General features: G+C 42.7%; 1 protein-coding gene across 3 annotated transcripts in view; it reads right to left on the bottom strand.

Annotated features, from left to right (window-relative positions):
- Positions 1-13,061, bottom strand: part of MYCBPAP (MYCBP associated protein) — a 42,233-nt gene extending 29,172 nt beyond the window's left edge. For 2 of the 3 annotated variants that reach the window (XM_089537046.1, XM_089537063.1), the window contains exons 1-2: positions 12,915-13,061; positions 753-880 (exon numbers count right to left, since the gene is read on the bottom strand). In XM_089537046.1, coding sequence (XP_089393172.1) covers positions 753-880; positions 12,915-13,020 — 234 coding nt within the window. In that variant the 5' untranslated portion in view covers positions 13,021-13,061. Of the gene's footprint in view, positions 1-752; positions 881-2,934; positions 3,072-12,914 lie in introns of those variants that run through there. The other variant, XM_089537054.1, reaches the window with a different exon arrangement.
- Positions 13,062-13,381: the final 320 nt, after the last annotated feature.

Raw genomic sequence — 13,381 nt, 5'->3', positions numbered from 1 at the left:
CCATGACAAGATCTTATGGGATCCTGGGATCTGAAGTTTAAGGAAGGTGCTTTAGCATTTCTAGCCAAAGAGCTCCTTTGAGGCCTCTGACCAAATTACAAAGCCCAGGATTACATGGGACATAGCCATAGTAGTTAAAGTGGGATCATAGTGCTGCAACTGGTGGTATGAAAGGGCCTTTAGTCTCAACTACAACATACGTGTTGGAAAGTCAATACTTACATATATTCCATTGATTTGATAGATTTATCTGAGATTAAGAAATAGATTTAGGCCCAAACATATTAACCATCTTTTTGATACCTTTTGGGATAATACAGAATAATATTAAAAATCAAGGAAATGGTTGCTGCAGCTTCTGATATCAAAATGAAAGATGATTCGGTGATGGTATTTTAGTGTCTTGGGTTTCAGCAAAGATCATTCTAAATCATAGCACAGCTCCCTATTTATTGAATCATTTCCTGTATTGCTATGTGTTTTATATGTATTATCCTATTATTTCTTAGATTGTATGCCTTAGGCAGGTTTACTCATTTATATTTATTGGTTTTATGTACGGCGCTGTGCAAATCTACAGCACTATATAAATAAATAAATAGTAATAAAGGTGGGAGGGTGGGGGTAAATAATGGAAAAAGTATGTCTGTCGCCCAAGCTTTAGAAGTTGTTGCCATCCACAAATGATTCGTCCTGACTTATCTTAAATTTTCTGGTCATGAAATCTGAAAACACCGAAGTCTAATACCTACCTTTGCTAAGTCTTCTAGCTTTATGGCTAAAGCTTGGATTTCATCTCCTTGAAGTACACAGCTCACAGGCTCTGGCTCCTCTTGCACTGGAGAGGAAGGCTGCTCAAGTGTCTTTAACTTTTTCTTTTCTGAAACACAATATCATTTGTTATGAAATTCCACTTTTATAAACCAATTTCAAAATCATTATCAGAGCTCCCTGGGAGGGCGTCTGAGGAGCTAGAATGGGGTGCGGTGGGGAAACCATGGGCCTATAGGGCCCTAGCGCCCTTTGTTTCTCCAAGACATCCCACAAGAAATTCCAAAACTATGCCATCCCTGGTGGTGGAATATTTAATTCCCGCCTACTGAAATGCAACAACCTGGAAAGTCTCCAGGGGAGGGCAACCAAGATGGTAAAAGGTCAGGAAAGCCTATGAGGAATACCTTTGGGGAACTGGATGGGTCTGGCTAGGAGAAGCCCAAAAGCTGATTCGATGGGCATGTTTATTAACATCTGAAGGGCACTCACATGGACAATGGTAGGAGCTTGTTTTCTCTTGTTGCAGAAACAGGACCCAATCCATGGACTGAACCCATAAGAAAGGAAATTATGACTAAGACCCCTGGAGGGTAAGAACTGTTCAGCATTGGAACTGACTGTTTCAGAAGATGGTGGGTTCTCCTTCATTGTAGGTTTTTAAACAGGTTGGATGGTCATCCGTCAGGGATGATTTAGCTGTGAGTTCCCAGCAGTTGCTGGGGATTGGGCTAGGCAAATTAGGACCCCTTCCAGTTTGACAATTCTGTGATTCTACGACTTTCAATAGGAATGAGCCTTAACAAAAAAACCCATCTTCTGTCTTCCATCCCTTTGCCATTATTATTATTATTATTATTATTATTATTATTATTATTATTATTATCAAGTATTATTAAGTATACCTGAGGACAACCTAATTAAACCATATTACCAACTTAAAAGGCTGAAGATGGGGAAGTCAGAGAAGAAAAAGAGGAGGAGGAGGAAGAAGAAGAAGATAAGCTCCAACAGATTATTATAAAATCATAAGAGTACTGTATGATAAGCATTCTATTAGGTTAAAAATTGAATAAAAATGTATTTTTAAAAAACTGTCATCATTGAAGAAATGTAGAGCGATTAATCTGACTGCAGTCAGAAGCCATATTGTGAAAGCATAATAAAAGTTTATTTATATAGAATAAATGCTTTATTCTGTAAATGTTTATAAAGCACCGTGTACATGGATAGCACTGTATAAATAAATGGTGATGGTGATGGTGATGACAACAACAACACAAGTTTCACTCAACTTGGATTTTCTCAGGCTCACAGCATTCTCAAAAGATAAGATCCCCAAACAATTGTCCCTGCTCCTCCAGAAGCTTTTAATGTTTGACATTTGGCCTCAGTCCAAATATGGAGTCCCATCATGCATCTACTATTCTACTACATGCAGCTTGAGAGGCGTGCTTGAGGCACACACATTTTGGCTGTCCGTGGCATCCTCAGCACTCTTCTCCAGCACCACCACATCTCAAATGTTCTTCCTATCTTCTTTCTTCAGTGTACAGCTCTTGCATCCATACACAGTAACAGGAAAGGAATCTAATTTTAGTGCTCAGTTGTATGTCTTTGCTCTTTAGGGTTGCCATAAATTGGAAACACCTTGAAGCAACACAACAGCAGCAACATCAAAACCTGTAGCGTGGAGAGGTTAATTTCAAAGGGATGGGTGCCAAAATCATATTGTTTTAAAAAAGAAATGAAAATGCCACCTGCAGTTTCATGTGCCCCCCCCCCCCCCCATATATACCCCAATAGAGTGTTACAGTGCCCTGGCCATTAAGTCCCTCTCTCCCATATTAGTTTTTTGGGGGACATACTAAAACAAATGACAGTACTTGCCCATAGAGAAATCATACTTGCTCACAGGGAATCATTGAGGAATGCTTGCCCATCCAGAGTCATTGGGAGTTACTTGCCTATGGGCAAGTATCCTCCAGTGTTTCCCTATGGGCAAATATTCCCCAAGGATTCTCTATGGGCAAGTATTTTTCCGTGTTTCCCTATGGGCAAGTATGGTTTCCCTGTCCTCTGTTGCAGTCCCTCCCATTTTCGGGGCTGCCAGGCCCTTCTTCCAGGGGGAGGCTCTGCTGTTCCCTTCCCTTCTCTTCCTACCGGGGGGCGTTTTGCTGTTGCGGGACTCCTTCTTTCCTGGCTTATTCATCCTTCCGAAACCAGAGAGGGCCGCTTCCCAAGCAGCAAAGCTCACTCAGCGAGAAAAGAGGCAAGTGGGTCGCGCGGGAGCCCCGGCCTTCCCGCCAAACCCGTCGCACGAGCCGAAGGGAACGCGTCCCCGTCTCCAGGGCAACGCGGGCCTCTTGCCTCAACCCTCCAATCAAGGCGCAGCAGGAGGAGGAGGAGGCAGCCCCGCCCGCCAGGGCCAGGGCAGGGGGAGACCTGGGCTGTTGCTGTGCGAGGAAGGCGCGCCGGGGCTCCTTAGCAAGCAATAGCCATAGCAAAGAGGCTTCTGTTCTATCATGCCCCTTGTCTGTGCAGTTCAGCAGTGACGTCACTGGGGGGCTGCGGACTGTACCACGTGACACCTTCAGGGGGGTCAAGTAGCAAAATTAAACTTGTACCTTCGAACCACAATACCTGAATATATTTACATATAGATAGTGACTATTTGGTCAACCATGTCATGCTGGCTTTAACGCGTCTGAGAAAGTAGTAGAGTTAAGTCTAGGGGAGCACCTGCTGCCAACCTCTTTCTTTCAAAGGTGCTACAAGATCTCTCTACATACTGATCCTACAGACTAACACCATGGATATAGCTTTTAATAATAATAATAATAATAATAATAATAATAATAATAATAATAATAATATGCATCTGAGGAAGTAGACTGAAGTCTAGGAAAGCTCCTGCTGCCACCTTCTTTCTTCCAGTGAGTCTCAAAGCTGCTACAAGATCTCTTTCCAGACTGATGCTACAGACTAACATGGCTATGTCTTTGAATTCTGGCTCTATTGGAGTTTGTGTCCTGTGTGAGTGTTTGCTGTTGTTAACTCCCCTTGAGTTGAGGCCCCACTCCTGGTGACCCTCTGGATGAGGCACCTCCAAGCCTCCCTGTCCTCCACTGCTCTGCTCACTTCCTGCAGGTTGGTGCTCATGACCTCCCTAACAGAGTCCATCCATCTGCCCTGTGGTCTTCCTCTTTTTCTTCTTCCTTTCCTAGCAGTCTTGTCTTTTCTAATGAGTCGTGATGTACAACAACTTCAGTTGGATCATCTTGGCTTCCAAGGAGAGTTCAGGCTTTCATCTGCTCAAAGACCCATTCTTTTGTCTTTTTGGCCATCCTCCGAAACCTCAGCACTCTTCTCCAGCGTCACTTCTCAAATGATTTGATTTTCTTATCTGCTTTCTTCACTGTCCGGCTCTTGCATCCATGCATGGTAAAGGGAATACAATGGCTTGGGCAATTCTGACTTTGATGTTCAGTCGTATATCTTTACTCTTTGGGATCTTGTCTAGTTCCTTCATAGCTGCCCTTCCCGTTCCTAGTCTTCTGATTTCTTGAGTGCAGTCTTTGTTCTGATCAATATTCATTCCAAGGTACAGGAAGTCTTTAACTATTTCAATTCCTCATTATCTGGGCTGAATTTATGTATTTCTTCTGTGATCATTATTTCTGTTTTCTTTATGCTCAGCAATAAGCCTGCTTTTGCACTTACTTGACTTTGGAAGTACAGTTGGCTTGAATGGGGTGTGCCCCTGTGCGTGGGTGCCCTGTGTGTGTGCCCCATTGAAAATAGCAGAGGTTGCCCCTTTACGGATTTTCAAAGTCAAGTTCGGAGGGGCGGCTGTAATTGTTTCAAGTCTGTGATGTTTTCTGTTTTTTGTGATGTTTTCTGCTAGTGTGGTGTCATCCACATATCTTAGGTAGTTGATATTGTTTCCTCCTGTCTTCAGTCCTCCTTCTTCTGTGTCCAAGCTTACTCTTCATATGATATTTTCCACATACAGGTTGAATAATTAGGGTGATAATATGCAACCTTGCCTGACCCCTTTTCTAACTGGAAATTATTCTGTGGTTCTGTTTCTTCGTATTCTGTTTTGACCATAGTTTCTTGTCCAAAGTACAGGTTTCTCAAGAAGGACTATCAAATGTAGTATTCAAACATATAGCCATGTTAGTCTGTAGAATCAGTACGTACAGAGATCTTATAGCACCTTTGAGATTAACTGAAAGAATGAAGTTGGCAGCATGAGCTTTCGTAGACTTCAGTCTACTTCCTCAGATGCTGCCAACTTCTTTCTTTCAGTTAGTCTCAAAGGTGCTACAAGATCTCTCTACATATCAAATGTAGTGGCACTCCCATATCTTTAAGAGTGTTCCATAGTGTTTCATAATCTATGTCAAAGGCCTGAAGAGATTATGGCCATGTGAGGATTAACAACAATGCCATCGTTTCCGACACCATCATCAAAACACAATGCAAGTCAAGAGAGAAACTAAGTGGAACAAGGGAGACACAAGGAAGAACCAAGAGGGAAACTAACTGAACAAGTGTATGCTAGGAGAGTCTAGTTGCACACTCAGAACAGATAGACAAGCATTTAGGATTGACTGGAAGCTGCTTTGTTATATAGACATTTGCACGGCTGCAAGTCAAGAGGCAGCATGGTGTAGCAGTCTGAGTGTTGAGCTATGGCTGTTGCCACACTGCAGAACTAATGCAGTTGACATCACTAACTGTCATAGTTCCATGCTATGGAATCCTGGGATTTTTAGATTATTTTGGCACCAGAGCTCCCTGAGAGAGAAGGCTAACTATTTCATAAAAGTACAAATCCCAGAATTCCATAGCAATGAACCAGGTCAGTTAAGGCAGTGGCAAATGGCATTAATTCTGCAATGTAGATGCAGAACCCTGGAGATCAGGGTTCAAATCCCCGATTAGCCACGGAAACCCAGTGGATGACCTTGGGCAAGTCACATACTCTCTCAGCCTTAGAGATGGCAAAAGCAGATTCTCTCTTAACAAATTCTGCCAAGAAAACCCTGTGATAGAGGTACCTTGTTTTTCTGGTGTGATCTCAAGTCGTTTCTGACTTATGGTGATCCTTATGGTGATCCTATCATGGGATTTTCTGAGGCTGAGAGTGTGTGACTTAGCCAAGATCACCCAGTGGGTTTCCATAGTTGGGCAAGGATGTGAACCCTGTTCTCCAGAGTCATAGTCCAATGCTCAAATGGCTATAACCACACTGGCTCTAAGGTTGTCTTTGGATTGCCATAAGTCAGAAACAATCTGAAAGCACACAACAACAGCAAAGTTAGTACATTGAAACGTCACCTGCCCACTGGAAGGTGCTCTGTGTTATTTTAGGATGGGGACAAGAGTGTAGCCACTGGGGGGGGGGGGTTTAGGCAATTGCCCCCCAAATGAAATCTTCCTTCGTTCTCTAGATTTCTAGTATTGCAGTAACCTAAAACTTCATTTTAAAATTCCATTTAGCAATACAGTTTAGGCATTCAGAAAAAGGGGGAATGCAACCACAGCAAATATAAAAATTCTAGGTGTGAATTATTTTCCGTGTCTCACTTTCTGCACTGCTGCAATTGTGGGAATTGAAGAAAATATTCATTGGAGGGCTGAACCCTGTTCTCCAGGGACAATTTCTTCATTTTGCCCCACCCCATAGCTACACTTCCAATGAGGATTGCTAGGAAAACTTAGCAAGTTTCTTTCCTCACCAGTTCATGCATCCTAATGTATGAATGGAATTTTAATGGAATCTTAATGGAAGCCAGTGTGACGTAGTGGTTTAAGCATTGGATAACAACCCAAGAGACCAGGGCTTGATTTCCTGCACAGACATGGAAAGCCACTGGATGACTTTGGGTGAGCCAACACTCTCAGCCTCAGAAAACTCCATGATAGGGTCACCTTAGAGCTGCCATAATTTGTAAATGACTTGAAGGCAGACAACCACTAGCAGAATATTGCTGTGATGTTTATGATGGATGGCTTATAAGGACAGACTTGCCCTTTTGTCTCAAGCATCTACCACTAGTCTATTTATTCCATCTAGGATTCTAGTTACAACAAGTGGCAGAAACCTAGAAGACAAGACAGCTAACTTTCTGATTTTAAATCCAAAACCTTCCCCACACAGCTGATGTTTTAGAAAGAGGCTGCCACAAAATAATGAGTGCACCACCCCGGTAACCTAAGCACTGTTCCACATAGAGTTTCTTCATAAACTAGACTATGAAAATAATGCATATACTAGATACTAGAAAATGTCATATTATGTTTGGAATGAAATTAAATAAATAAATTATTTGTAAACTTAAAATAAAATAAAATAAAATAAAATAATGCATATATTAGTTACATACATTGCATGCAGCATACAAATACAAGTTTTGCATCAGAGGGCCCATGAAACACCTGACTTCTGTGAAATTAAGTTCTAGTATAGCAGGAGACTCTACAATTTTTTTAAAATGATCCAGTAATTTAAGAAAAGCTGAAAGGACTTTCACTGATACACAGCTGCACCAAAAAAGTACAAACATTCGAAGAAACAAACTGGCTGCATTTTCACTGAAACAAGTGCATGAATGGCTAAAAAACAAAAGGGGTGGATTTTTTCTCTCTCTCTCCTGACTGTGGTTCAGATCAGGAAGATTCTTCCACTGCATCTAGCAAGACTAGGACTAAAGTTGCCAAAGGGGTCAATTTCCTATTCCTAACCCCACTGCTTGCTATGTTTACTATAAAAACCAATCCTTAGTTGATGGTGGTAGAATTTAGGGACCTAGCCATATTAGTTTGGAATATCACCATGCAAAGAAATCTTGTAGCTCCTTTGAGACTCCGTGAAAGATATTGTGGCATAAGCTTTTGTAGATTCATTTGATGCGGTCAACCTAGTCTGTGAAAGCTTAAACTACACTACAGTCACTCAAAGTGCTACAAGTTGATAGTGGGTACATTTCTAGTTTAGCTCCCTGGCTTAATTACTGTTCATATAATCAGCCCATCTACTGTACACTCTTACACATTGTGCTCCATGCATCCTTTGGTCTTTAAGACCCATTCCATATTTCTCTGAAGGCTGGAGGAACACTAAAGCCCAGGGCACTATGAGAATATGAGCAGCCAAGCTGTCCTTAGTGAAAATGTTTTCCCTATATGCTTTCACATAGCACAGGGCAGACTAGGAGCAAGATCAACAGATGGAGAGATGTAGGGTAAAACCATAGTACCCATGATGTGGTACTATGGTTTTACTGCATTGGCCAGAGGAATGGACTAGATGACCACTGGTGATCATTCCAACTCTGGAATTCTATTATTGTAAAAGTGGAAGTAAATGGACATGGTGCTTATGTGTGTATTATCACAGAGACATGCGAGTTGACAAGAGAAAAAAGGAACCATGCAAATCCCACATTTATGACTCAATATGCATAGAACTAGCTTTTGCAACAGTCTGGTTCTGTTTAAACTTAATTAATTACATTCATTTTTTTGGATTTACAAGACAAAAAGAAAGAATAGGTTCCATGGCTACTGCTCATATTTTTCATTAAGGAAGCAAAAGAAAGTTTCATGCTGCAGTTTAAAACAAAGTGTGCAAGTGCCTGGTTGTCAGAATTAAAGCTTTAGAAACGTTAACTATAGCAGATTCTATGGTAAACTTGCACAGGACTGTGCTTTGTAGCTTAGAATACCATAAACTATGAAAAATATTTGTTTTAAGAACTAAGAATCTATAATTTAAAGGTGTTGAGATAAACGTCTGTCTGGGCTCCTTGCAGAGGTGAAATCTCACATTTGTGTTCAACTTTCATGACTAATAATAGAAGCTGGGTAGTGAATATCACTCTACCTAAAGAAGATAGTGGTGACACCTTTGCTTTAAAAATAATTTCCATAAACCCTTCCTTATGAGATGACTTCCAAGTAGTCTTTCATAGTTCTTCTGGGGCATGGTGCTGAAATGGGCGGCAGGTCTCAGCTTCAGGGATTTCTGAATCCATTTCAGTCCAGCATCAGAGCTGGGACAAAGGAAGAGTGCTGTCTCTTCCACTTTGGTAGGCAGTTTAGTCAACATGTAGGGCAAGGAGAGTGTGTCTTTGTTGGTTCCTTTTAGAGGCTTCTAATATCATTATATCCCTCTGCAGTATATACCTGGGATGAAACTTGGAGGTGTATAACACATCCCATTTGGAGTACTGTAATATGCTGTACATATGTGGGACTTCTTTTAAAAAATGTTCTGAAATGGAAAAGTATTCCAGAATGCTGCACAGGAGTCCACTGTTACAGTGGGTTACTGATCCTTAAAAATGTACACAAGGCAAATCCATACTCATATCCAGGGGTAGGCAACCTTTTTGAGCTGGCGGCCGGGTTGCTGTCCCTCAGATAACTGGGGGGGGCCGAAGCCAGGGGGTGGAGCTTCCACCCTCCGGGGGCGGTGCCGCACGCCGGGGGCAGAGCTTCCACCCTCCGGGGGCGGGCCAGCGCTGGAGGCCTCCCCCTCTTTGCCGGCCCCTGACGGGGCCCCAGGCCCCGTCAGAGGCCGGGAAAGAACCAGTGGGGGGCGCCAGCGCTGGAGGCCTCCCCTCTTTCCTGGCCTCTGACGGGCGCAGGCCCTGTCAGAGGCTGGGAAAGAGCCGGCGGGGTGCGACAGCGCTGGAGGCCTCCCCTCTTTCCCGGCCCCGTGCGCTCTTTCTCGGCTTCCGCGGAGGCTGCCCTCCACGGAGGCCGAGAGGGAAGCCAGTGGCCCCGCGCGCTCCTTCTCAGCCTCCGCGGAGGGCAGCCTCCATGGAGGCTGAGAGGGAAGCCGGCGACCCCGCGCGCTCCTTCTCGGCCTCCGCGAAGGCTGCCCTCCATGGAGGCCGAGAGGGAAGCCGGCGGCCCCGCGTGCTCCTTCTCGGCCTCCACAGAGGCCGAGAGGGAAGCTGGAGGCCGAGGGGAGGCGGGGAAGGTGGTGTGGCTGCGCGCAGGAGGTGCCGCCTCCACCTTCGCCTCCTCCGCCCCAGACCTCGCTGCCCTCCTCTTCCTCCACCTCCTCCGCACGGCCATGCGCAGTGGAGGAGGAGGATAGCAGCGAGGCCCCCGCGGGCGCCCAGAGCGGTGCCCAAGCTGTGGCGGGGGTGGCAATCAGCGGCAGGACCGGGCTGGGGCCGGTCCCGAGGCCTTAGCGGGCCGGATCCGGCCCATGGGCCGTAGGTTGCCGACCCCTGCTCATATCCTTTTCTTATTAGTGAATGCTTCCTTTAAAAAATTGTATCACACTGTTTTGCTTTAATTTAAACTGTTGTAGCAATTCACATTAGCTATAAGAAATGTTCTCCACATGCTTTCAGTTATCTCTAAATGGGTGTAGTTGGAGGTGTGAATAAACCTGTCTGGTGACTCTGTGGATGTCTCTCTATCTATGTTGCCTACCCCTTCACCTCTAAATCATCATGACTTGTACACTGGTAGCCTGATTTAATCTTTCTTGTTTATAATAAAACTTTTTTTTCCAGATCACAATTATATTTCAAAAGACTCTTAGCCTTTTGAAACTCTGTGCAGTACAATCCAAGATATAATTAAGCTCCATCCCCTTCAATGGAACTGAATTTGTATACTAAATTTGTGTCTACTCAGAAGTAAAGAGCATTGACTTCAGTGGACCATACTCCTTTTCAGAAATAAGCCATGTTAACTGCAAGGAACTTACTCAATCTTGTACTCAGAAGGTACACCTTTTGCCCTAGCCTCTCACTAGAAAGGAAGGCGCAGAATTTGGGGGCAGGTGGTGGAGTTCAAAAGTAATTCCTCCTTTGGGACAAAAAGACACACTTAAGACCAGACTGTATAAGAAACCACATTCTTCCATATGAGTTTAGCTGTCTTAAGAACTTTGGGGGAGATCCTACTCTCAGTCCCATGCCATCAAAGGCACACACTGGGGGAACATGAAATATGGCCTTCTTTGATACTGCTCCCCTACTGTGGAATTTCCCGCTGAGTTTCTCTGCCTCTTTTTTATCCTTTTGCCAGCTGACAAAAATATTTTTACTCAGGCAGTCTGTTGGCATTTAAGCACAAGTCTTGCTGGGGAACATCTTACTGCTTAGTGGTAAGGTTTTACTAGTCTTTTGTATTATGTAAGATTGTTGTGTTTTAAAGTTTTTAAAAAAGATTGTGTTCTTACTCATTTTCTTGCCATCTTGAGCCGTTGTTTTGTTTTGTTTTGGTGGAAAGGCAGGGTTTAAAAGGATTTAAAATAATAATATAATTTAAAATAATAATGTAAAAATTGTCCATTCACCCTGCAGAAAGTAGACTGAGGCTGCAAGACTTAAGAGGAAGTGTGGGTGCATCAAGGAAAGTACAATATGTTAGATGATAAATGTGTTTATTGCATCTTTTTTGTTTATGGCATCCTGTTTCACTTGTTTTTTGGCGCATGTGCATATCCGTAAGCACCTTAGTTGTGTTTTTAAATGGTTCTAATATATATTTGAGGTTACACTCTCCATGAAAAGCCAGGTTCAAAATATGCTTGTACTCTTGGATTAAACTCTGAAGGATGCCCGGTTTCAACAGAGCTCAGTAGATTTGCACATTTAAGGTTAATGCACCAACTGTATATATTCATTTTTAAAGTGAGAATCTATTTACTTACAGGAGTACTCTCTGGGGTGAGACAGGGTGCTATTTTAATAAAAGACGTGTTATAATCAGAGGGCCTAAAATGCCCTGAACAGTCCATGAAAATCCAAACACAGCACACATGTCAAATACAAGCTCTTCTCCATGTTTAGACATGAAACTGTCTACCTAGCTATGGACAAAGATCTATCTCAAGGTCTAACATGCCACAAAACATGCTGGAGAAGCTTTTTTTCAAGTCACAATATGTTTGTAAATAGAAGAACAGAGTAGATGTTAACCGTAAGAGCAATTTATCCTTACTGCTACACCAATCATGTTTTACATAGCAACTTTCCTTGGATAACGTGTCAACAGTGCTGGGTGCAGTAGATCACTGTCACTGTCACTTTCAGTGGTCTGGGCCTAGTCAGTAGTCTAGGCCTAACCTCTGAGAGACATTCTGCACACATACACATCTTTGTTATTTATTTATTTTTATTTGTTTTAAATCCCCCTAAGCCCTTCAGGAAATCAAATATGCACCTCATAGACGCTTGTCCCATCTGTGCGCCACACAGGGTGACCAGATGTCCTCCTTTTCCTAGATATGCCTTACACATTTCAACCTCCTCTCTTGGTGGAATTCCAAAATGTCCTCCATTTTGGGCATGTTTGACTCCTAGTGCCAATCATTTTTTTGTAAACATTCACATTCCCACAACACAAAAGAGAAAACCAGGGATGGGGAGGGTTGATTTTAAGTAAGATATTTTCATCAGAAACTTAATTTTAAAAAAAATCATTGTGATGTTTTATTAATGTTTTATCTTGGGTCCCTTTTTTGAGATAAAGATGGCATAGAAGTGAAATAAATTAAAAAAATAGAAAAATATGGTTGAGTGCATAATAAAACACAGTACATGTAATACAGATGTAAATAAATTATATGAAATGGGTTTATATTTATAGGCGTGCTTTCAGCTTTGATTGTGTAGTTTCCTACATAATGTCATGTATCTTGTGGTGCCTTGTCCTCCTATGCGGTGCTGACATCAGGTCACCCTGGCTCCGTCCACATGTATCTATACACACACACACACACCCTTACTTCACAAATTACCCACAAATTACACACACACTTCACAAATCCCCTCAAACAAAAGTGGAGAAAAAAGCAGGCAATATCTACTGGGCTTGATCCCCTTCCTCACCGCCATTCCCTTCTTCTTTTGTGTTATGCCTTTTTAGGTTGAAAAGGTGGGATAGAAATCATTGAAATAAATACATAAGTAAATAAACCTTGACCTCCCTTTTAGTTTTCCACATACACGACTTCCCCCCCACCCAACACACACACATATACAACTATGTCACACAACTCTCCAACCCACACACAATTATTCAAGCGGTTCACATGAATGCAAAGCACTCTAGGCAACCTCGCAACAATTTTCCTCCTCCATTTTGCCTTTCCCCACCTCTGGAATCAGATGCAAGCTTCTTCAGTCTTAAAGAAGTCATCATCAGTGGCACGTAAAGGCCTTTTTCCTTAGATAGGCCTCTTTTTTTAGACGGAGGCTGCATCTGCACTGCAGAAATAACCCACTTTGAAACTGCGCTGGCTCAGTGAGGACTGTAGTCTGTTGTGGCACCAGAGCTCTCTCTGACAGAGAAGGCTAAATGTCTCACAGAACTACAGTTCCCAGAATTCCCTAACATTGAGCCAAAGCAGTCTCAAACCAGATTATTTCTGCAATGTGTTTTGGATCTGAGTCATTGGTGAATTATTAACTTGCCTTTCTTTAATGACCGCTTTGAAAAAGAAGCTGGAAAACTGAATATCTCTCTTCTCTCTTTTCTTTGTATTCCGAATTTTAAAAATAATTTTTTAAAAACCCTCTCTTAACAGGGAAAAAATTCAGTTCAGTAAAGAAGGATATATAAC

This window comes from Sceloporus occidentalis, unplaced genomic scaffold (assembly GCF_023333645.1).
Source record: "Sceloporus occidentalis isolate IW3139 unplaced genomic scaffold, rSceOcc1.0.p SCAF_1, whole genome shotgun sequence".
Taxonomy (NCBI): domain Eukaryota; kingdom Metazoa; phylum Chordata; class Lepidosauria; order Squamata; family Phrynosomatidae; genus Sceloporus; species Sceloporus occidentalis.
Note: the sequence above shows the minus strand (reverse complement) of the source record. Positions and strands in the feature narration are given on the sequence as shown.